We start from the raw sequence: 23,841 nt of genomic DNA on the forward strand, positions 1-23,841 counted from the left end.
CGGTGAAGGTATTTGCTTAGATCATGTCTAGGATTTCTTTGCCCAGAGACTGAATGCGTTCTAGCTTTTTCTGGAAGCGGTTTCCCTGGTCCATAAGGACCTGTGCACGGTCATTAATGATACGTGTGATGACTTGGAACTTATGGCTAAGCTTTGCTCTATTTGCTACCATTTTTTCCATTAGTTCCCGTTGCTCTTCTAGGATTTCTTGGCCCATCGCGGACCATTCTTGGAAGTCAAGCGATGCCACCCTACAATACTGTTCTGTGTCTTCGGCCTGAGTGAAGATTTCCTGGTAGTTTTCAGCCTCAAAGAGTGTGTTGTTCTGCTCATAGAGTAGACTTTCTATGTTCTGGTAGGGTCCAGGATCTTTCCTGGGTTCGTCGCGAACTTTCTCTAAAGGCTTGACTTTGGCGGGCTTTGGGGTATCGATATAAAGTGTATCAGGCACAGTCACTGGTTTGTTGATTGAATTTGCTTGATTTGGCCGCGTTGGTGACTGTTGACGAGTTGGAGTTTGCACCAGGGGCGGCTTGGGGGCAGATTCAACAGTGATACTTTCTTCCTCGCTGAGTTCGTGCTTCGACACAATCGGATTTACGTTAGCCTGCTTCAATAGTATCTTAGTCAATGCAATATTCTTCTGCTCCTTAGTAATTATGGTAGAAGCTTTTACAACTTTTTGATGTTTATCTGGGGAGTTTTTAGCTGGGCGGCTATGCGATAAATGTTGCTCTTTCTGATTTGTCGAAAGCTCCTCAAGAGGAGCCGGAGTAATAAATGGTGACATATTCTCGTAAGAGCCTGCTTCGTTCTTTAAGACTGTCATTAGATGACTGTTTTTACCTTATGTACACTTAATTATGTTTATATCGAGGTTAAGTTCTTTCAAGGCTGACGTTTTTCATGTTACGAATGTCTTTATTTAAATGAAAAGTACTTCATAAATATTCATATCACCTGCATATATAGTTTGCATAGTACCCATTTTAGCTCGCTGAAATGCTGAAATGTTCTTTAACTAAGTGCTCAATAACGACCCATCCAAATGCGTTCACAAAGCGTCTTCTTACAATGATGTTATTGTGAGTTTCAGGTTGTAGACTCACGAGCACTTTTCTCCAGCTCATTGTCTCTTGCCATCCTCTCGCTATATTTTCCTGTATTCGATGTACTCTATCATTAGGGTAAATTAACTTCTTTACTAGCTCCCTATCCTTGTAGTGTGGAGCTGGCAATTCCTCTGGATAGTAGACTTTATCGTGAAAAATCGTATCTGTACGAGTTGATGGCGATTTTAAATACTCTTGTTTGGGCAAAGGAGCAACCAAAATATTAGCTGCAGACATTAAGGCGGATGCCTTTGTAGGTGGATGGAAATCAATGTCATCATCCCAGATAGAAGCACTACCAGGACGAATAGTTTGTGATCGTTTATACCATTTATGTTTACTTTTACGGTGCACATTCCTTGGAAGGAGCCACCTTGACCCTTGAGTTTTTCCTTCTTTTTCAATGGGTATTTCTACAGTGTCAGCGCTTAAAGGATCCTTTTCAACAGACATATCTGATTCTCCTTCCTTTTCCTTCTCCTTTTCCTTCTCAGTTTCCTTCTCTTTAATACAATTGACGGCTTGTAGGCCATACCAGTCCAAATACAGCAGAGCTGCAGTTCGCAGAGGGACAATTCCGTCGTGAGTAGCGTTCGCATACAAAGTACGATGAGCCAAGCTGCGAAACAAAGACTGGGCCGGCCCAGTAGCTATAACCTCAAGGATAGACCGACGTTCCTCATTCTTTTTATGCTTAAAACGGAACAGAACTAGGTCATTCTTTAGATTTAAGTCCCTGCCAGTTTTCCCAAGGGCCCCCAAATCCAATGCAAAGGAAGCATACATGGGAACATCACCAATGACCCCCAGGAAGGGACTGGCAATGGCAATAAAGTTTATAGGTTCCACTCCTGACTTTGAGACATCGAATAACTCCGGGCGCTTAAGATATGTAAAGTGCAGAGCAGCAGCCTGGACCACTCCTCCTAAAGAATGACCAATAAAAGATACTTTAGAAACCTTGTAATCTTGCCGCAATTCATCTATCGTGCTTATAAAGTACTCTGCAAGACGACTGCCAAGATACTCAACTCCTTTATGGGTCTTCCCAGCATTATCAAAATACCCTCTAATAACTAGATTGGGGTTATCGCTTTCCTGCACATTCTCAAATTCCTCTCGCAGTCTGTCATTGATATATAACATGTCGCATCCAACGTTAGAGAATACCCCATGGGTAAGAAACACCAAATGAATAGGCCTACTTGGAAACTTAGGTGCAGCATTCCATATTTGCTCCGTATTTAAAATCTCTACTTCAAAGCAATCAACCGCTTCAAGCACTTTGCGATCCTGCTTCATTCCCACTCGAATGCCTAAACTTGAATAGCTAACTACCATCCGATATCGAACCGCATGACCGGTCATAACCGTCATCTGTGAAAGAACATCAATTGTCCATGCATACACATCCCCATCACCAACACGAGCATCATCGTTTAGCCTCAGAATTCCATCAAACGTTTCGTCGGGTTTCATGTCCGCTATGAATTGTAGATCATCACCGTTGAACTCCCTCAAGCCGCAATAATTATGGGGTCGAATATCAACGTAAAGAGAATATGGACCAGTTAGGTACACTGGCCTGAGAAGCGGCGATTCAATGTTTTTAAGCGCAATATATAACTCATTAATTGTATTATCTTTTAACTTAGACTTGTGTACACGAACCTTGTATCTTACTAATTCACCTAAAGCAACACCACGTTGGTCATCTAACAATAAGGAAATATCTTCACTAGTTGAAGTACCGATATCGGACGAGCCATCCCTCGATAAGCCAAGCATTCAACTGTTACAGCCTATTTTGTTCAATATTTATTAATAATGTCATTCTGTTAGCTATATATTGTTCCCCCCAATTTATGACTTAACCAATAAACGTTAAGATAAGCTAAATTCAAATAATACAAGGTTACAAAAATAAGTGCAAAGGTGGAATCTGAAGTGATTTGAGCTGTTAATAGGAATGGATATCCTTGAAACGGAATTCAGATTGGAAGATATCGTCACGAGTTATTATAGAGTAGAGAGTATTAAACGCATCAACTATCAGCAGTTCGTACCCCGTACTCAAGATGATCAATGGACTATACAATCGGAATTAATTTTGAGAAAGAAGAACAATAAGGTATTGGTAGCGTTGTTCTCAAGGGAACTATGGTGTTTTAGTATTAATGATGATGATTTACCTTCACCTTTCGTTGAGGGATCAAATGAAGTACCGCATTCTGAGAAGAAAGGTAGTTTTACTCCAGATTTCTCGAAACCAAACCTTCCAACCCCTTATGCTATATTTCTGAAGGCGTTACGGCGAATGATACATATAAATATGTGTTTGAGCTCTGATAATAAGTTGATCCCTTTTGGTAATACTTGTATTTTTGAGCAGGGGAACAAGACAAGCAAAGTGTTCCATTTTGATTCCCATCTGTTTGAAAATGGAGATTTAACAGTGTCATTTTGCACTAAGGATATGAATAATGAGCGATTGACTATGGATTCATTTAATTCGCCGACTTTAGCGCAGAAAGCAGTTTACCTTGCTCCGTCCGGAATTCGGGCGTATTTGCCATCAACAGATATCAACAAGTGTCTTACGTCGCAACCTAAGAATGGAAATGCACTTCTTATGATCCTGCTTGTCTCCCATGGGATTGATCTAACTAAGAAGTCCGACATCAAGTGGATCAAACTAGTTCCTAATTTGAATCATCTGAATGGTTACACTCCAACGATTTCAAGATACTCAGAAGAATGCCAAAATACTAAGACAGTGATATGGCCCATGGATTTGTGTTACTTTCAAAGTCCTATAGATATAGTTAGCTACTCTACTAAGAAGGACAGTATTGTTAATAACCTCCAGGAATGTTTTGATATGGTGGATGATTTCATGCAGCTTAAATTAACCTCTGCATATCGTATACCTGGTACCTCAGCGAATGCGAACACTGCTACAGGAAACAACCCGACCAGCACCGGAGGCGGCTTTACTGATCAGATGCACTCCTTCAACAAATATGCATGCAATAGTGCAGGGAACATTAGTCAGTCGACTACTAAGATGAAACTAACGCCAACGAATAAACTGCAAGATGCAATGAGGTCGGGGACTTCATTGTCTACGGACTCATTTGGTAATGGATTTATAACAACACCAAATATCAACAAAAATACAGGATCGGCGATGGATGAAATGATAGGTTGTCCATCATCTGCCAAATCTCATGGAGATGGACCAAATGAGGGGAAAATCTATAATGGACAGGAAAAGCAGGGAAGTTCAGAACTAAAACGGGAAGAGTCAACAAATACTATACAAGGCTCTGCGGATTACGATCCTATGAGCTTCGAGGAGGATTTATTTGGGGACGATGATGAGAGAGATTTATTCGGGGATGACAGTGGTAGTGATCAAAAAAAAGGACAGAAAGAAATTAATGATAATATGTTTGAAATGGTTGACATCGAAAGTGACTCTGACAATATGATATATCCTGACCGGTCTGCTGCTGAATATAATATTCAACAAACACCGTTAAAGAGAAAGTATTTGGATATACCGTTGGATGAAATAACATTACCATCAACTCCACTGTATATGGATCCTGGTGCTCCATTACCGGTAGAGACGCCTAAGGATAGAAGGAAAAGTGTTTTTGCTCCTTTGAATTTCAATCCGATCATAGAATCTAATGTTGACAACAAGTACAAAAACGGTGGGAAGTTTTCTTTCGACCCCAATGAGATCGATGAACCTTTAAAATTTGAAGTCAGTACCACCAACTTTTCTAGCTCTGAAGATGATGACAGTGATTTTAGCGGAGAGCAGTTCGGCGAATTACATCCCAGCCAATTGCAGTCTACGAGAAAGCTGGAATCTTCGCTACCAGTATCATCATATGATATGCATCCTAGACCTATGAATGAATATATACCTCCTGAAAATGCTAAAGATGAAGGTTTAGACGTTTACCAGAATTCCGAGGGAATAGACATAGATAAATTACCATCAAGAGAAAGTCAGCTTGATCAAATTTGGAAATCTCCTGCAATCAGTCACGAAGAAAGCCCAGGTAGAACCGAATTATCAACTATGTTAAAACCGACATCATTAGAAGACTGCGTAAATATTGAACCAGAGCAGCATAACTTCAATGCTACTTCTGCCAATTATTTTGAATCGACTTCAACTGTCAGTGGAGAAGAAAAGCTATCGTTAAGGGTTACTCCATTTGAAGAGAAGCGTGATAGCCAAGAGGAGCCGGCTGAAACAGCAGGAGGAGAGTACTCTCTAATAACCAAGGGTTCTCGTGAAACCTCAAATAACCTTCCTTTCTTATTAAGACATATGCCACTGTTTCTGATACCGGATGTATTTTTATCGCATAACCCGTCATTGAAGATTAACAGCACTTTGCCAGACCTCTTAGGTATACTATGCGACCAGTTGGTCTTTGACCATGATCTTCTCGGTAATTTTGGCATCAATCATCCTTTATTCAAACATGTAAGATTATCCAAGGACGGTGTCATAAGAAAGACTCTGTCATCTTTGTTCACCAAGTTTGAAAAGATACATGGGAATGAGATTATTGATGAAATGTTTTACATGAAACCCCCCTCTGTGTATGTTAAGAAACACGGCGAACTTATAAAGGTAAAAAGCGATACTGAGTCATTCCTGAAATACCTTCCATTAAAGCCTAGCAAAGGCATGAAGAACTTTCGTGCATTTTTTTTAACAACTTCTTTGCTAAACTTCCATGTTTCTTTTATCAATGAGCTTGCGCAATTGTACTCTGGACAGGAGTTTGGCTTCTGTGAATTGGTGAAGTTAGCGAACGATGAGAATAACGGAATAGTGGTTCTGAATAACTTCAATAGAGAATCGCTGTTACTGTTATCGGCTCAGATAGTATCATATTGCTCAACTAACATGACGAACGTTAGAAACGTACCACTGATGTTGTTTCTACCAGTTATCAGCGCTAGCCTTGAGGATACCATTACCATGATTTCCAAATTTCAATTTATTAAAAATGAAGTTAAGTCCAGGTTACCTGACGTTGAAATCCTACTAAAGCTTATACCAAATGAAACCATAAGGGACCCCCTTGTTTCAATTGATCAATATTATGAATTATGCTGCAGTATTTATAATTTACTACCTCCCAAGAAGGTGAAATTCACTTCAATAGCGGATGATCTCCCGGACAATGTTGTGTTTAGAACCTCCTCTGTTAACCAAAGCCAGATAATCCACTATGACTCTTATATCCACTTGGCTTACACCAGGAGCATTGACCGGGAATGGTTATGTGCAGCATGGTCCGATTCAAAAGGCACCGAAAACATTGTAAAGGCCTGGCACCTTGGAAACTCTAAATCTCGATTTGAAGAAGCTTGCAATGAGATTTGGAAAATAACCGTGGGTTTAGCTTCTACGAAGTACGGTCGAATCTGTCTCATACTGACAAGAATGGATAGTGTTTTACCTGACGACGAATTAATGCATTGGAGAAGGCTATCAATTACGACTAGAAATCTCCATTTGGCGGTAGTGTGTGTTGGTCATAACACAAAGGTTTCGTTATATGACGAAGATATCAATTACCCCTCATTCAAACAGCTCTACAAGGATAAAAGCAACGCGAATAAAGTTGATCCCGACGCTTTGGATGATTATGTGATTGTCAATATTGATGAAGAGATACACGGTATAATTTTCAAAAGCCCACTTCAATTGGCGAACTCTCAGCATAGATGTTCGATAAAAAGTGGGGCTTTGCTTAAATTCAAACCTTCTGCAGGAAACAGCACTTTGGACAAATTTGAGGTTAACCTCTTGAATTGCCAACATTCAGACAGTACAGCTTTACTGAAAACCATACTTCAGCAATTTAGGGACCTGGCGTGCTTAAATTCATGGTTTTGCATATCTAAGAAGAATGATAACTACATGCCATGGCATGTAGTAGCTGTTAATAAGGTAATGAATTTTATTGTGCATGTAAAAGGGATAGAGGAGAAGGGTCAATGAACATAGATAATTATATTATTACATTAAATGGAGTTCAAATATTGTTACAACTGAAATATAGAGTTTAAATATGGTGCAATGCTTGGGTAAGATTCATCTATCGAACTTTTACTCACCAGTTCAGATTCCTCTCGTATAACTTCTTGAGCAAGATGCTTTAACTTAGACGACTTCGTTATACCGTCGCCGTGTAACATTACGGCATACTTAAGTAGTACCAATGTACATGTATCGAGATAAACGGTTGTTTTATTCAGTCCCAAGTCATTTGCGCAGTCTTGTGGGCGTCCATCTAATATCTTTTCGCATTCCTCAATGGTCAAGTCCAGATTTCCAAGATTGGAGGATAATGCTAGTTCTATAATCTTGCCGCAATCTTCCCATAAGTCAATGACGATTCTTTCAGCAAGTAGAGGCAGATAGTGCATATTAGTGTGCAGGTCATCCGCGTAAAAGAATTCCTGAAACATCTCAACAGTCTCTAACTTGACTAATGTTCTCACCAAGTGTTTTATGCTCTGCTCTTCTGAAAAGGGTCTAATTCTCTGATCAACTGGTATATCCGCTAATACCTTGAAATATGAAGCAAGAATGCGCCTTCTGTACCGCATAGATTTCTGTAGCCTATAGCTTACCGAACCCTTGTGAATAGGAATATAATTCGCTGAAAGGTTTAGTTCAGAATGGTACACAGGCCTGCCTTCACCATTTCCAATGCCTTCACCGCAGTTTATAAATATCGCATCACAGAGCGCTACATGTATTTCTTTGGATCCCAAGGACTTAAAGAGTGATACCAGTGGACTCTTAGACAGCCTATTAGCATATTCCAAAGATGAGAGTTCCTTTCCCATCTCGCAATGCTTAAAATATTCCTGCCGCAGGTCATACAACGAGAACAAAAATGACACAATTGGCAACCAGGTCTCGCCGCAATAGTTCTTTACAAGGTCCTCATCGATCTCCGAAGATAAGGCCCATCCCACAAAGTTCCAAAAACCTCCATTTTGAGACAGCACATGAGTTATAAGTGGATTTTGAAAAACCGTGGTTTTCGTTTCCAATACACTAATGTATGTATAATTGGTCCTAAGATTTGAAGTATTGTCGAGAGACATTTCTCCATCACTAAATGGAATACTGGAAAGCTTATTACCATGATGAGTTCTAACTCTCTTGGAAATTGGCACCAAAAGGCGTTTTGGATTTATATGGTCGAGCACCAAAAACAGCTGACACCTTAATAATTCGAGGTCATACACATTATACTTCTCAGAATCAAAGCTCTCAACAAGTCGGACAAGCTGAAGTAGCAAGCGCATACACCTCTTCGTAATATCAGCGCGACCAACATTATAAGGGTCATTTGCTTTAATAAACTGGTCTTTGTAATGTGGTGAAGCTGTAGCTAGTGTAAGCATAATTATAATGCCATCACTAGGCGGAACAGGAACGGTTTTATGCAAAAACTTATTCTCCAATGTGTATAGAAGTTGCTCGTACTCATCTAAAGAGCACATTGAGCTAAACTGCTCGAACTCCTTTAAGTGGTATTCATCTAGCTCGACCAAGTAGTGCGGCAGACCCAAATCGTTTTCTCCAATCACATAATTCTGACTAGTAGTCGCCATTAAGATAACATAACCAAATCTACCCTCTAATAGCAAACGCAATGTATAATTGAAACCTTAATGCCTTCTATATCACTTAAAACAACACTAAAAGCAGCTTTAAGGTTGAGATGAGCTACATTGATTATCTAACTTTTGAAAAAATATCACTTTAAAAATACTTGCTGACTGTTGCGATGACGACCTTATATAGAAGGATTACCAACATAAAACCAATTATACTATATCATAATGTCGCTTGATGAGTATAGAACCGAATTGAAAGCAGCTTTACACCAATATCCTAATTTCCCTAAACAAGGTATCTTATTTGAGGATTTTCTGCCTATTTTCAGATCTCCAGACTTGTTCCAGAAGTTAATTGCTGCTTTCAAACTTCATTTCAGCACAGCTTTTCCCAATACAAAAATTGACTACATTGTTGGTTTAGAAGCTCGTGGTTTCTTATTTGGTCCATGTTTGGCATTGGCTATTGGTGCTGGTTTTGTTCCAGTACGTAAGGCGGGCAAAATGCCGGGAAAAGTAGCTCAAGCTAAATATAGTAAGGAATATGGTGAAGATGTGTTTGAAATCCAAGTCGAGTCCATTCCAGAAGGTGCTACAGTTGTTATTGTGGATGATATCATCGCTACTGGTGGATCAGCATATGCTGCCGGTGATTTGGTTCTACAATTGAAGGCTAAGATTTTAGAGTTCGCCTTTGTAATGGAATTGGACTTCTTGAAAGGTAGAGATAAATTACAAGCTCCTACCTTCACATTGCTAAATGGTCAAGAAAAAAGCCTAGACGGTTAATTTCACTTGTAATATGTTTATATTGCATGCGAGGAATTTGATTAGTTTATCAAGGATTTTTATACAGCATTGTAGTAAGTAATGTTTAAAATAACCGTTTCAGCGGGTATATTTGATACGTTTCGTGTCCCTAATTCTGCCTTTTGCGTACGAATGAAAGATTGATTCATCGATGTTTGACTGTACTGTTGAAATGTAGTATTCTGTGCCACCACGATGGGTCCAGGACACGCTGTCTTCTGGCATAGTGAACTTCTCAACCTTCAGTCTATTTAGTATGTTATCCACGTTGTCAAACCGGATTGTGTATCCAGAGGGCCTTAAACTTTTGAGAGTGATGATTTTGGAGCCAGGCTTTAGAACTTGGATTAGATTTTCGACTTGTAGATTGAGTTTAGTGTCGAAGATGAAGTTGTTAATCAGAATGACATCACATATAGGCAGTAACTTATCGACCTCAGGATTATCTATAAAGCTTTTTCTGAGCGAGAATTCTATAGGTTTATATGCGATACCCCATAGTTTACAACGCTGCCGTAGCTCATGTAGCTGCTTTTCTGCCAGGTCACTTGCGTTCTTCATTATTTCACAACCAAAACTTAGTTTACAACCATACTCGATTGACGCCTGCATGACACAGTTTCCAACCCCTGAGCCAAGGTCCATAAATATATGATCTGGTTTCATCTCACATTGTTTGTATGCTGTGGATAGAAAACTCGGAAGAAGTTCCCCATACACGTAGTTGCTGAAACCTTGGTATTCTTTCAAGCTGTGAACTTTAGGCAGAACACACCTAGAGTATATAAGTTGCAGTAATTCATGGATAAATGAGAGGGGGATAACTTTCAAAGATTTTAGGTGGGAGACAATTTCTGACCTCGGGATTGTTTTGATTAATTCATTATACTTGTTTAAAGAGCCCACAAACTTATCTTTTGAGCGTGATTCACAAGCCGAATACAGACTCTTCACAATTAACCGTCCCTTTTTCCTAAATGCTGCCGGAAAGTATATATTTACAGCATATTCTATCAATTTCCCGATTTCTACCATTGGATTAAATGAATCTGTACTGCTGCTCGTGGGTGGTATGGAGTATTCTTCAAAATGCTCAGGATACAAAAGTGAGTGCAGCCTAACCCTATTGTTTGGATCACTATCTTTAGAAGATAATAATACAGCACTTGTTATAGAACCTTCAAAAGAGTCCTGCATGTTATCAAAGTCAAAGAAGTCATACGAAAGCTGCACATTATTATGTAGATTGACAAAGAACTCTGGTTTTACCTTATGCTTCTCAATGGCTTCAGATGATTGAGATACTTGTCTAATTGACTGAGTTTCGGATTTCATAGGACTTAGATCTGTCGATTTCTTCTTTCTAACTTTTCCTTCATTACGCGCGCCAACTTCCTTAGTACTTTTATTGTGCTTCACAGATACACCCTGTACCTTTATCCCGGTTAAAATATTCTTCTTTGACTTCAATTTTGCTGCTTCAGAGGCCAATGGTTTAGGGATATGCTTTTCTTTAACCAAGCCCTTTTTCGTGGTGAGCCCATTAGAATGTTCTTCAACCCCATTAACACCATCTTCCTCATGGATCACTTTCTGCCTTCTTCTTAACCAGGTCTCAGGCAAAGAGTATTCGCTTCTCATATCATACTTGTTCGAATCTTCCAGGAGCTGGAGTAGCATACGATTGGGTTTGCGTTTCTTTGATGTATTAGTTGTATTAGGCACGTTCTTGGACGCCAAGCCTGTATTGCTCATATCACCATTTGAATATGGTTCTGGTGAGTCCGATGACGATTGCATACTACTAGATCAGCTCTGGGCGCGGTAATACAGCTACAGATGAGCAATCTTTAGCAGCATGTGTCATTGGTGTATTGATAGATGCTATCTACTACCGATTTCTACTTTAAAACATCAACGGTACATATCACGTGACAAGAATAACCTCGAATAGTCTTATCCAGTGGATCTCAGTCCTTTGGAGTCTCTTGTAGCCTCCTATTAGCTTCGGTGACTTCTTTAAGCATGGTACCCGGGACTACACTCCAGTCTATCATAGGATGCTTCTTAGAATACAACCAATCATTGATCTTCCTAAACTGGTTGTTGCCGAAGAAACCCCGAGAGGCAGACAATGGTGACGGATGTACCGATTTGAGAACTAATAGGTTATCTGGGACTTTATTCCCAAGCACCCTTTCACCGAGCTTCATCGCGTTTCCACCCCATAGCAGAAAAACGAGCGGCTGCTTAGTTCGCTTTCGGTCTTCCACCAGCAACTGGATGACCCGTGTAGTAAATGGCAGCCAGCCCTTTTTTGAGTGGGAATTCGCATTATGTGCCCGTACAGTGAGGCTGGTATTCAATAGCAGCACGCCCTGCTCGGACCAGTGGGACAAATCCCCTATCTTCGTGTCTACCTCGAAATCCGAATAATTGTTCTTCAATTCCTTGTATATGTTCTGCAATGAGGGCGGAGCAGGCGTAGGCCGTTTGACACTAAATGCAAGTCCATGGGCCTGGTTGAAATTGTGATATGGGTCCTGTCCAATCACCACGACGCGCACTTTCTCAAACGGCGATAGCCTAGACCACGAGTAAATGTCCTCTGGAGGTGGAAATACCTGGTACTGGCTCTGCTCAGCAGCAATAAAGCGCTTCAGCTGGAGAAAATAATGCATCGTAAGCTCCTTATGGAGCCGTACAAGCCAGCTAGGCTCTAGAGTTTCCAACTCCAACGAAAGCAAAGAGACCTGTTCTGGCGTCAGTTTACTCTTAAAATCTCCAATGAACTTCACATGGCTTCCACTTTCAACTTCAGCACCACCTAATTGTTCCTTAGAGTCATGACTATCTTCTTTATTGGAGGTTTTAATAGAAGTGTCTGTATGAACAGCACTATCGCTTTGTTTTGGTGATGAGCATACTACCTTAGGCTTAGAAATATTGAAGAACTCTGTTAGAGAACGCTGCTTTTTGCCAGTTGAAGCCACAGCAGACGCTGCATCGCTTAGCCTACGCTTCAAAATCATCCTAACCGTCTTAAAGCCTTTCTTTGTTTTAAGATTGTAGTTTTAGTTTATTGTTTCGCGTTTATATTTAATAAATGTAAAGATAGAATTTTAGCTAACAATTAAACCCTTAATTATTAATACTAGTAATAACAAACCAATACAAGTAGCCTGAGCTCAAGTAGAGTTGGTGTGCCGTTTGAATTGCGTTGATCTGCCTAGCACCATATCTAGGCCTCACTCTTGGTAAAGGACGTGTTATAGATGACAACTAGTAATAGTTCATCTCACAACTCTGACACTGCGGTATCGGGAAACAAAAACCAACATAATTTAAAAAGTCCTCCTCACCAAGGTGATGTAGTTGATTCAGGTGATATAGCAGTTGATGAAGATGCTGATACAAGGCCTATGAGTTCATGGAGGCTTTGGTACGGTAATCGACGTCCTTCTTTGACAACTGCAACTTTTAGAACTCAAAGCACAAAGCCAGAAAAGCCAGACCAGGAAACATCAGACTATAATGGCAACGCTTGCGATAGTCCAGTAAAGGGTGCTTCACCTTGGTGGAGGGTAGGTGGTTTTCCATCATTTAAGAGCCCGGGTAGGAAATCTCCTGAAGGGAGTAATCGGACTGCGGGGGAGTATGTTGATGAAGCTGGTTCTCAACTGCTGCGTACTGCAGGATCAATACCTGAAGAGCTTCAAAATGGGACAAATGATGAAACTGCGAAAGATCCGACCTGCGAGGTGTTGAAAGACGCTCCTAAGGAGGCAGTTGCTACCAAGTCCAAGAAGAAAACATGGCCTCTTTGGAATAAAGGCAGTGCTGCCACTGTAGATGAGAATAATACTGAACTTAATTCTGTTAAGCTAAAGAAACCTGTCACAAATGAGGTGATTGTAACCGCTAACGATGCTATTTTATTCAAAACAGATGAGCCTAAAGAAAGTCCTAGTGAAGGTAGTGCACAACTCCAGTCGGAGAATTCAGACCACAACGGTCATATATTGGTTCCTTCCTTTGATATTCTACCTAACTACACTGCTCTTTCTTACTTGTATATTTCAATTGGTACTATTGGTCATATGTTGCGGTTGATTGGCGAGTCGCGCTTCAAACATCAATCGCTATACAGGCGAAGTGCAGAGAAAGCAATAAATGTCTTATCTGATAACAAGACTAGGCCTGTGAAGGTATTGCTCGTAGGAGTGCATGGCTTTTTTCCAACTAAAATGATTCGCCCGATAATTGGGGAGCCAACAGGAACATCAACGAAATTTATAACAGAGGCAGAGAAGACAGTAATTCGTTGGTTTAAGAATCAAGGCACACCAGTTGAGGTGAGCAAAATTGCTCTTGAGAAAGAGGGTAAGATATTCGACAGAGTAGATTTTTTTTTCGAAGTAATGAAAAAGTGGTCTAATGAACTTAATGAGGCCGATTTCGTCTATTTTATTGCCCACTCACAGGGCTGTCCAGTGACAATAATGTTATTAGCGCGGTTAATCGATGCAGGGGTTATCCATTTAAAAACCCCATATACTAATCCAGATGCTCCTCTCGATTTCGTTGATGCTACAAAGGATAAGGTTATAAGTCTGCTTTGTATGGCGGGTATAAACAATGGGCCTTTCCACGGTGTAGACCAAACATTCCTCTTAAAGGCGTATGCCACCATAGAAAGTGATTCCTTGCAGGAACTCTTTCAGTTCCAAGATTTCAATGCTTTGCAATCGAAGAAGTATATCCAGGCATTGCGTCTCATTGTTGCGAATAATGTGAAAATAACCTTTATTGGCTCTATAAATGACCAGCTGGTTCCACTATACTCCTCGACATGCTTATTTGCCCATCACCCCAATATTTTCAAAGCCACATTTATCGATAAGGATTCGAAGACCCCTGCCTTCATCACGAGGATTGTGAAGATCGCATACCATCTAATAAATCTAGGCTATGATGACCACAACATCATCAAGGAGATCAGCGCCTCACTTGCAGGATCATTGACTTGCGGAGGCCACTCAAAAGTTTATTATGAAGACCAAGTATATGAGTTAGGGATAAAGTTTGCATTACAAACGACTAATCTGCCGGCAGACGTCCCCTTAATTTATAAACCTTACCAAGTCAATCAGCTAGGTTCCAATCCCTACCATCTTCCATGGTGCATGAGGGGCTTATTGTATGAAACCAGCGTGCATTTGGACAAAGAAGAGACCATTGAGTTATTCCGTGAGTTTGATGAATGGGAGCCGGAAACAAAGCAACTAAAGGACGTAAAGTTCAGGCTAAATGGCCTCAAATCAAAGTTATAATGATATATATTTTATTATTATTAGATTGACATATGTCCTCTGTATTTCGTAGTATCCAATATTTTCGCGATTGGTTTAATTATTACTTGTGAACACATTCTTCAAGTCTTTAAACCGTGCAATGTCTTGTTCTTCGTTATCCGTAAAAACAGTTTCTATGCGTTTCCGTGACAGCTTCCGTTTCTTCTTCTGAGTAGAAATATCACTTTCTCTAGCTTCTCCCTCATCATCGAATTCCTTAATGTCTTTACTAGAGTCTTTAGCTTTCATACTTCTCTGCTTCAGAGACTCAATAAACACCATTTCATCCGAACGGTTCATGGAATCGTCTGAAGTATCATCGAAAATCGTCTTTTGGCCCTCATTTATCAATTGTCGAAGCTGGGCAACCCGGTTATTTATCGCTATCTTATTTGGTCTTCTCTCTCCTGATTTCAACCTCTGCATTGGAGACAAAAGATGGAACCGACTAAATCTAGACTGCCTACCTTTCGACTTACCGGGTGAGTTACTATTCTCCTGGTAGTTTTGTATCCCATTCTTTTGCTCCTTATACTTGGCTAGTTGCTTCTTTGCCGTTTCTAGCTTGGACTCCAATACTGAACGCTGCGTCTTATTAACTTCACGTAACTTCTCAATCTCCTGCTGTTGAATAACGTTCTCCGTAACCAATTCCTCCATTTGTTTCTTTAAACTGATTGCTTCCTTAGTTAACATCAATTCATGTTGCTCTTTAGCCTCGGGATCTCTCAATTGAAGAGCAATAATGTGATCGCTATAAATCTGCTCACACTGGATGACAGACTCATAATAATTAGCAAGGACTTGGAGGGTAGTAGACATTTCTCGTACTTATTTAACGTCTTACAGGTCAGCTTGCCATTATTTATGATTCTTCCTTAAAATAATAGTGACATTTTTTTCGTGTAGTCCTCTACGATTACTAAATAATGCCAATTAACGCCCGAAAAGTCTCTCAAATTGGGTCAATTGAGGTTAATATAGTGTTCTGGTGATCATTAAGGGGTTCCAAAGATGATATGCTCATTTGTTCTTCTAATATTTGTTCTTTTTGAGACAATATTGGGTAAAGTAGTTATTAAGAAGGATCTACAACAATTCCAAGATGATAATGGCATAATACACTTAACTGAAGACATCTATAAGGCTGTCTCTTCGACACCTAGGAATTTCTATTCGATTTTATTTATAACTTCATCAACTGTCAATACGCAGGGCAAAGTTTGTGATTTATGCCACCAATTCACTCCTACGTGGAACAAAGTAGCGTGGACTTTCACACATACGGTTCCCGAAAAGCTGCAGTTTAAATTTGTGTTCTTTGAAGTGGATGTAAGTGCTAATCCTTCATTGGTTAAGGACTTGTCGTTGACAACTATGCCGCACTGCATAGTCTATCAACCAGGACGAGAACAGGACTTTGCGTGGAACACTAGCGGTTTCTACGAGTATGCATTGACACCAGAAACAGCTGTTGATGTTGTCAAATTTGCTAATTTTATTGCGAAAACAGTTTCTGTTTGGGTTAAGGTGAAAATGGATTTCCAAAACGATGTATTCCTTAGCTACTTTATAGCTGTTCTTGTGGGTATCTTAACAATTAAGAAGGTAATCTTACCAAGAGTGAAAAATAAAGGTCGGTTTTTCTGTTGTATGTTTTCAATTCTAGCAATGGTGCTATCTATTACTGGTTTCAAGTTTACGCAGATGAATGCGATCCCTTTTATAGCGAAAGATGCAGATGGAGGCATTATGTATTTTGCCGGATCATCGGCTTGGCAGTTTGGGATAGAGATCTTCAGCGTTTCATTAATGTACCTTGGAATGGGTTTATGCGTTCTTATCATGATCTTTGCTATGGGACAGGATCACATATCCCACAAGATGAAGATCATAACGGCATGTATAATGAACATGGCGCTGTTCTGTCTGTTCGCTTACTTCTTGTCATGTTATAAACTTAAGGTTCACAATTATCCATATACTCTGTGAGAAAATTTGCACCGTATACCCAGGCTAATCTCCTCTTGGAAATAGTGAACCCTACTAGTCATTTAAAGCAATTTATCCGTTATAATGGTATTAATTAATATGTAGTTATGCATATAGTTTTCACGAGACATGCAACATGGTGGTATATGGAGCTTCTTGAGAGTTCTCGAGTTTAAGTAGAACAGGGTCATTATGAGATGCTGTGCTGATAGCGATAAAGGAGCCAAATATCATTGCGGACCCTATCAAATACGATAGGGTCATCGGTTTACCGTTTAGTATAAAGTCTCCGAGCATTGCCAATGGTATAGTTGCGCTTAATCCAGCAGTGACTGTCATAGGAGAAGTCAGCAACATTGATTTAGCCCAGCAGTATTCTGCAGCAAGGTTGATGACAATATTTGCAGTAAAGACCCAAATCAGTTTAGAGCCATGAGGGAACTCAAATGTCTCCCATTTAAGTACATGAAGGATTATGATTACTGGCCAAAGCAGAACAAGCGTATATAAACCGACAAAACCTAGGAATAAGTTCATATTCAAGCGCGAAACATGCTTAACCCTTAATTTCAGAATTGTGGTGTACAGCCCATATATGAAAGCACCTAAGAGAGCCAGCAGGTTACCAAAGAGAATGCGTACATCAGCTCTATTCCAAAACCCGTTTTCGGCATCAACGTTGGCCCCAGCGCTATCTTTAAGTCCATTAACCGCTGTACCAAAGACGTCCGATTGGGTCACAAGTACTATGCCTGCAAAGGAAATCACTGCTCCAGCTATCTTAGCCCTGCTTGCAGATTCAATGTGGAACCGAACACCCAAAAATAGGGTAAATAGCGACGAAGTTGAGGACATAATTGTCTGAGACGCTACTGAAGAATATCCGAGGGACGCATTTGTCACCAGATTGGCAAGAAACGTCAAAAAGAAAAATTCAGCACTCAAGCGTGCTGTTTGAACAATCGTCAAACGCGTGTATCCTCTCACATCATCAAATCTCTTATTCTTGCGTCCAGTAAACTCACTCGCCAATGCTAAAGTCTCCCGACCCTTGTCCACCTGCGCTTCTAGCGATCCAGGCCTAATGGCACTCAAACTACGGCGGGATCTTATTAATGCTCGCACTCCAAATGGCAAAAGCAGTACACTATAGGACATAGTATTAATATATGTAACCAAGTATGGCTTCCAATAGGTCCCATCCTCAAACATAAATGATAGCAAAAACGAAGAGGCAACCCAAACTATTATCACAACCACTAAAAGTATCAACCCTAAGGTCCACCTTCCCAAAGCTGTTGCGTTCCCCATAGGCGTATACCTTACTTAATTCGAACTTCAGATTTAAGAGAGTAATCTACAGGGATTACACCTTCATAACTGCCAAAATAACCAGATCAACTTCAATAATTTCCTGTAGGACGCTGCATCGGAAGACCGACAAAATATAGCCATAAACAGTGCTCTTGTTACATTCCACAGCTATATTTGACCTGCTCGCGTCTTCGTGATTTACGAGCCCTGTGTGGTCACGTGTGATTCCACCATAACGGGCAGTCACGTGAATAAAACACGTGACGCGACGCCACGTGACACCATTCAGCACAAGAATGTTAGATGAGTGGCGAAATAACATTCATCAAAACAGTATAGACTCTCATATAGCAAGGTATCTACGTCAAAAGCCTTATTAGTTGTTTCGCGTAGATAATTGGAGCTGAACTGTTTGAGGTTACTTTGATATGGGTATGTAACTTTGATGAATTTGTCATTCCAGGTATAACGGTGCTGTATCTGCGACCTTAAAAACCCTCAATCAATATTTAGGTGTTTGAAGTGCTAATTAAGGAATATTTGAGAATAAATATTCCGTAAAATTGTATTTCTGGTTATGAGGATAGTGTATCTGGTCTTAGACTTTGGTATTTGCTCTCTATGTCTCTATTACTAACATAGTACTCCTCTGTATAGCAAGCAACAACAATGCGGCAAGAAAAAAGATGTCCTTGGAGGAATTCTTGGACGATAATTCATTGAATGATTCAGCGTGGAATGAGGATGAGATTGACCTAAATGCGATAAGTACTACTTTGAGCAATACTACTTCGTTAGATTTATTAAAATCCGCGTCGATGGGGGGCCATGGTGGTCAAAACAACGGTGAGTACGGGATGGGGTTTTCTAATGGTCATCACCACCATGGTTCGAATAGACAATATGATCCTCCATATATTATCAAATTCTCTAATTTACCAAGTAAGTTTTCTAATTTTGAGATCGAGGATTTGTTCCGTACTAAATTTACTCGGTTTGTAAAGTTCAAGATGTTTTGGGAGTTGAATAAAAACCCTCCTTTAGACAGTGGTAATGTGTTTGATAAACACTTTACTAAGGCCTCGAAGGTTGCGTTCGTTGAGGTTTATTCGTTTAGGGATATGGACAAGGTTATGAGTCAATGGAAAGGGCCATTGATGGAACTATACGGTATCAAAGTAGATCCAGCTGAGTTTTCTGATTTCCAAAACTATGGTAATAAGAATAGTCTTTTGTCTCCTTCTTTCCCTGATGCATCAAAACCTTATCTAGGACCCTCGAAAACTGATACTTATAAAAAGCCTACCCAGCCCCCCAAACCAAAGTCCAATCCATTCGGGGATGCTAAACCGGTTGACACTCAGACTAAAATTCTAAAGATAGAGGAAACGGTTGAGAAATTCCACATTGAGGATACTTCTGCCTTGAGGAGGATTTCATTTGGACAGACGTCACCTCCAGATCTCAAAAAGGTTACTATGCTCAAGAGAAATCCGAAAACTAGTGGTCCTAATAATGTAGGGGAGGATGAGGGTGAAGAAGATGAGGATGAAGAAACTAAGAACAAACACACTCATCAGAAAAGCGTTCCCAATAGTTCTAAAGATAAGGAAAGACAGTCAACCGCCGAGACTCCAAAGTTAAAGTTTTCGGAGGTTTTGCAAAAAGCTGCTAATGAGAAGGATGTCAGCCCTGTAGCTGCAGTTACACCTTTGAAAACATCTGGTCAAACTTCGAATCCTTCCTCAATATCAAACACTCCTGCTCCTACTCTTGATAAAGGCACCAGCCCTATTGTCGAACCAGAAGTAGAGCAGCGTACTGATGGATCTAACGTAGCTGGATCATCAGCTTCGAAGTTTGTTTTCAAGGATGGAGAAGATGGCCAGAATAGGTCTAATTATCACCGTGGTGGTCATAAGGGCACTCTTCGTGGGAGAGGCAATGCCTTACGCAGAGGCGGCACGCGCGGTGGACATAGAGGCAACTATGAAGGAAGAGGTAACTACGAAGGAAGGGGCAACTATGAAGGTAGAGGTAACTATGAAGGTAGAGGTAACTATGAAGGTAGAGGTAACTACGAAGGTAGAGGCAAGTACGAAGGTAGAGGTGGTGGCCATTTCTCTCGCTATAGAGAAAATGCTGCCACTGATAATCCTAATGGAAGCGAAAATAATGTTAGGCTTCAAGATCGTATGGAAGGCGACGTTAACGCATCCGGAAGGCACTACGCCAATAATGGCAATCGCCGTCATAGCAATGAAGGCGGCCATAAGGGCCAGAGTATGTACTCACTATTCCGTCCAGCTGCAGGTTTCTTAATGGGCGATAGTGGAAACAATGGCAATAGTCATAATAGAGATAACAACAGAAGCGAGCGTGGTGCACGTGGTCGTGGCCATGGTCGTGGTCGCGGGGGTCGTAATCCTCACTGAGCAACTTTTGTGCTTTTTGTTGTTCAATGTGCATTCAAATATAATAATATATTTGTTCCTTAATGGAGCTTAACTATGTCAACGAAAATTCCCCCAATTTGGTTGGCTTAATATAACATCATAGTTATATCTGTCAGTTTTGTTTGTATCTACAACTGTATAATAGTTCATTTAACAAATCCTTCAAACGAGAGCAGCTACTATAGTATTATTAAATAGTATGAGGAACACTAAATATCTTTAGATTTATGTAGGCCATGCAATATGATGGAAACCTTGGTTATTGGTATATCATACACCCCACTAGTTTCTTGGTGGGCGTAACGCCTCATAAATTCTTCATGGCTTCCAAATTCAACGATAGTAGTCTTTGAATCTGTAATTGTTCGAAGGTCATCCAACGATACATTTAATACAGCATCATTAAAAATAGGTAATCCAATATATACAAACAGCATATTCATTAGTATCATACACTGTATGCATATGATCCAATATCTTTGAGGCAGAAGATCTACCAAGTCATCAAATAAGATATATGCATTTTGTAAGATTGTTTTCGGCGTTGAGTCCAGCTCTTCCCTAACCAGCGGATACGGTATAAAAGACCATATTATGATAAATATTAGAATGCATGTGATCCCAACGGATTGTACAAAGCCAGAGTACTTTTTGGTAGGCCTTTCTTCAGTTTTATTAGGCATGGAATTTTGCTTTTATACGATTGTTATGATTAAAGATCTATATAATATCAAGTTTAAAATCTTCGCCTTCAAGTTATCATCATCATTAGCCGTTCAATGTTCAAGGACTTTTTGACGGTAAAATTCAACTACTTACAGTAAAATATATAAAGATCGATTGAATACTAATATACATATTTCAATGATGACAAAAGATGGAAACTAACGAGTGGCCACCAAAACAGTGAAGGGTATTACCAGTGAAATGTTTGAGGATGAGCATTATGAACAGAACAACGTTTTAAAAGTTGATGAACCAGTTTTATATGGATTATTACTATACTTCTAGTTGTTTTTCATGCTGTTGCTGCTGCTTATTAGCCAATTTCCGTTCCTGTCTACCCTTCTTCATTACCTGCTTTAAAGCGGCACCATCCAATGGATCTAATAATTCAAAACTACAGAGCAAGCCTTCGCTGACGCTCATCACAGCACCCCAGTTATCAAATTCGCCACAGTAGTTTGGGGCACTAAAAACTGTAACCAAACTTCTATCGTTGAAAAACTCATAACCATCTTCAACGACCATGTGAGCCCTACAAACCAAGTCAAATCCAAATTTATTCAAGAACTTGTTGATAGCAACCTTATTGTAACAGTAGCTCACCCCACGTTCATTATCCTCCCACTCATTCGGCGAGTCAGTGGGATCCGACCATAGAAGATCATTGATCAAGCCAAAATCTGGAACATCGGTAGGTCTGCTGACATGCCGTATTTCATCCATTGAATTTAATACAGGAGATAACCCGCCGTGAACACAGAAAATTTTCCCCGCAACAATAGCGGCTAGTGGTAATGTATTAAAAGTATCGATAAACAATTTCCAAGTCTTGATATTACAACGGCGTTTGCATTCATCGTAAAAACCGTACACTCTGGTCACATTAGCGCATTCATGATTGCCTCTTAATAGAAAGAAATTTTCCGGATATTTAATCTTGTAACATAAAAGTAGTAGAATGGTCTCTAGGGATTGCTTACCACGATCAACATAGTCCCCTAAAAATAAATAGTTTGATGATGGAGGAAACCCACACTTTGTAAATAGTCGTAGCAAATCGGCATACTGACCATGCACATCACCAACTATCTTCACCGGAGGTGAAAGCTCCAAAAGAGATGGTTGCGACAAAAATATTTCACGCGCTTGCTGGCAAATCTGTGCTATCTCTGAGTTCTTTAGGCACACCGTCCTAGTACGTTTACCAAGGTAACCCGCGTCTAGTAGCTTTTGGATCATCTCATCGATATCAAGCGGTTTGATAGGCTTCTTGTTTTTAGGTATAGTGCCATCCTGACCATCCACCAACAACTCCTCCCCGTCCTGAATACCTCGCACAAAAGTATCACTACCTTCTGGAGTTGCGTTGAATTCGTGTTCTTGACCATCGTCAATGGCACATCCACCTAATGCTTCTTTGGAACCAACAAAAGGACCATCAACATTACCAAAATACCCTGATGGCTCCTCTTTATGAATTGCAGGAGACGCCAAAGGGGTTGAATATACCGAATTACCGCCTGAGCTCCCGCCAACACCACTTAAAGATGACTTCCTACTATGCGAACTTGAGTGAGAAGACGTTCGGCTCAACGTGGTTGGGAAAGACGGCAACTCCAGATGCTGTTGGCCTCCCGACTTTCTGCGCTGACTCGATACGCTACTCCTTCTCCTTGCAGTCTCTCGCCGTGATTTGTGGGAATGTGAGTCTTCCGTGCCGTCTATACCATTATAAGTATCCATGTCGTCATCCGTTAGAGAATTTTCGTTGTAAGACGTGTTAAGATTGTTATTTGATGAAAAATATCGTAAAATTGGAGATTTTGGTTCCATCTGAACCATTGAAGGCGGTAATTCGCCATTACTAAAACTTGCCGCACGCGGAGTTCGCTGCTGGTCGGCTGTCCTCTGATCAGCCGCTAGTCGCTGGTCCTGTGCTTCGTTTGTATGCTGCTGGGGGGTGAAACTATGCTGTGAATTGGACCTTGACAGCACCGGCAACGGCAGGTTCAGATGCGTATAACTATTTTTTCTCGAATGAGACGAGCCAGGTATCGACATAGCACTGCTATCAATCATAGCAGCCTTTGGTGTACCAGGTACCGATCCTGACTGTGACTTTCGTGACCTACTTGATCTCACCGATCTGGAACTTTTGGCAGACTGTCCCGTGTCAGTTCGTGTAAACTGCGGTAAGTCTTCATTGTTACTACTATTGCTATTCGCAGATTTCTTCTTTGTAGAGGAAAGCGTCTTCGATGGAGTGTTACCCATTTCGTTTATTCAAGCAAGTGATGTGAATTTGATTCTAAATTTATAAATAGACAAAAGGTAACCGTGAGGAAAACAACAGAGTCGTCTTTACAAAAAAAAGCTCAACCACCGTTACTAGAT

General features: G+C 40.4%; 14 protein-coding genes across 14 annotated transcripts; 5 read left to right on the forward strand and 9 right to left on the reverse strand.

The window, feature by feature from the left end:
- Window positions 1-16: 16 nt before the first annotated feature.
- Window positions 17-829, reverse strand: ECM11 (Ecm11p; the record flags this gene model as incomplete). The annotated part of the gene is made up of 1 exon (XM_018133254.1): window positions 17-829. The coding sequence occupies one exon, from the start codon at window positions 827-829 to the stop codon at window positions 17-19; it is 813 nt and encodes a 270-aa protein (XP_017988620.1).
- Window positions 830-989: 160 nt separating this feature from the next.
- On the reverse strand, window positions 990-2,900 carry AW171_hschr63588 (putative hydrolase; the record flags this gene model as incomplete). Its single annotated transcript, XM_018133253.1, has 1 exon — window positions 990-2,900. One exon carries the CDS (start codon window positions 2,898-2,900, stop codon window positions 990-992), a length of 1,911 nt encoding a protein of 636 aa, XP_017988621.1.
- Window positions 2,901-3,081: 181 nt separating this feature from the next.
- Window positions 3,082-7,158, forward strand: SSN2 (Ssn2p; the record flags this gene model as incomplete). Its single annotated transcript, XM_018133252.1, has 1 exon — window positions 3,082-7,158. The coding sequence occupies one exon, from the start codon at window positions 3,082-3,084 to the stop codon at window positions 7,156-7,158; it is 4,077 nt and encodes a 1,358-aa protein (XP_017988622.1).
- A 44-nt stretch (window positions 7,159-7,202) lies between these two features.
- NSE5 (Smc5-Smc6 complex subunit NSE5) lies at window positions 7,203-8,789 on the reverse strand (the record flags this gene model as incomplete). Its single annotated transcript, XM_018133251.1, has 1 exon — window positions 7,203-8,789. One exon carries the CDS (start codon window positions 8,787-8,789, stop codon window positions 7,203-7,205), a length of 1,587 nt encoding a protein of 528 aa, XP_017988623.1.
- A 231-nt stretch (window positions 8,790-9,020) lies between these two features.
- Window positions 9,021-9,584, forward strand: APT1 (adenine phosphoribosyltransferase APT1; the record flags this gene model as incomplete). Its single annotated transcript, XM_018133250.1, has 1 exon — window positions 9,021-9,584. One exon carries the CDS (start codon window positions 9,021-9,023, stop codon window positions 9,582-9,584), a length of 564 nt encoding a protein of 187 aa, XP_017988624.1.
- A 99-nt stretch (window positions 9,585-9,683) lies between these two features.
- DOT1 (histone methyltransferase DOT1) lies at window positions 9,684-11,405 on the reverse strand (the record flags this gene model as incomplete). The annotated part of the gene is made up of 1 exon (XM_018133249.1): window positions 9,684-11,405. The coding sequence occupies one exon, from the start codon at window positions 11,403-11,405 to the stop codon at window positions 9,684-9,686; it is 1,722 nt and encodes a 573-aa protein (XP_017988625.1).
- Window positions 11,406-11,575: 170 nt separating this feature from the next.
- On the reverse strand, window positions 11,576-12,637 carry UNG1 (uracil-DNA glycosylase; the record flags this gene model as incomplete). The annotated part of the gene is made up of 1 exon (XM_018133248.1): window positions 11,576-12,637. The coding sequence occupies one exon, from the start codon at window positions 12,635-12,637 to the stop codon at window positions 11,576-11,578; it is 1,062 nt and encodes a 353-aa protein (XP_017988626.1).
- A 243-nt stretch (window positions 12,638-12,880) lies between these two features.
- Window positions 12,881-14,938, forward strand: AW171_hschr63594 (uncharacterized protein; the record flags this gene model as incomplete). The annotated part of the gene is made up of 1 exon (XM_018133247.1): window positions 12,881-14,938. The coding sequence occupies one exon, from the start codon at window positions 12,881-12,883 to the stop codon at window positions 14,936-14,938; it is 2,058 nt and encodes a 685-aa protein (XP_017988627.1).
- Window positions 14,939-15,013: 75 nt separating this feature from the next.
- Window positions 15,014-15,781, reverse strand: LRS4 (Lrs4p; the record flags this gene model as incomplete). Its single annotated transcript, XM_018133246.1, has 1 exon — window positions 15,014-15,781. The coding sequence occupies one exon, from the start codon at window positions 15,779-15,781 to the stop codon at window positions 15,014-15,016; it is 768 nt and encodes a 255-aa protein (XP_017988628.1).
- Window positions 15,782-15,973: 192 nt separating this feature from the next.
- On the forward strand, window positions 15,974-16,951 carry OST6 (dolichyl-diphosphooligosaccharide--protein glycotransferase; the record flags this gene model as incomplete). Its single annotated transcript, XM_018133245.1, has 1 exon — window positions 15,974-16,951. One exon carries the CDS (start codon window positions 15,974-15,976, stop codon window positions 16,949-16,951), a length of 978 nt encoding a protein of 325 aa, XP_017988629.1.
- Window positions 16,952-17,071: 120 nt separating this feature from the next.
- AW171_hschr63597 (uncharacterized protein) lies at window positions 17,072-18,262 on the reverse strand (the record flags this gene model as incomplete). The annotated part of the gene is made up of 1 exon (XM_018133244.1): window positions 17,072-18,262. One exon carries the CDS (start codon window positions 18,260-18,262, stop codon window positions 17,072-17,074), a length of 1,191 nt encoding a protein of 396 aa, XP_017988630.1.
- A 431-nt stretch (window positions 18,263-18,693) lies between these two features.
- On the forward strand, window positions 18,694-20,700 carry PSP2 (Psp2p; the record flags this gene model as incomplete). Its single annotated transcript, XM_018133243.1, has 2 exons — window positions 18,694-18,697; window positions 18,923-20,700. The coding sequence occupies 2 exons, from the start codon at window positions 18,694-18,696 to the stop codon at window positions 20,698-20,700; spliced, it is 1,782 nt and encodes a 593-aa protein (XP_017988631.1).
- Window positions 20,701-20,930: 230 nt separating this feature from the next.
- On the reverse strand, window positions 20,931-21,404 carry GPI19 (phosphatidylinositol N-acetylglucosaminyltransferase GPI19; the record flags this gene model as incomplete). Its single annotated transcript, XM_018133242.1, has 1 exon — window positions 20,931-21,404. The coding sequence occupies one exon, from the start codon at window positions 21,402-21,404 to the stop codon at window positions 20,931-20,933; it is 474 nt and encodes a 157-aa protein (XP_017988632.1).
- A 316-nt stretch (window positions 21,405-21,720) lies between these two features.
- PPZ1 (salt homeostasis regulator) lies at window positions 21,721-23,721 on the reverse strand (the record flags this gene model as incomplete). Its single annotated transcript, XM_018133241.1, has 1 exon — window positions 21,721-23,721. One exon carries the CDS (start codon window positions 23,719-23,721, stop codon window positions 21,721-21,723), a length of 2,001 nt encoding a protein of 666 aa, XP_017988633.1.
- Between the last annotated feature and the right edge of the window lie 120 nt (window positions 23,722-23,841).

This window comes from Eremothecium sinecaudum, chromosome VI (assembly GCF_001548555.1).
Source record: "Eremothecium sinecaudum strain ATCC 58844 chromosome VI, complete sequence".
In the NCBI taxonomy this organism is placed as follows: domain Eukaryota; kingdom Fungi; phylum Ascomycota; class Saccharomycetes; order Saccharomycetales; family Saccharomycetaceae; genus Eremothecium; species Eremothecium sinecaudum.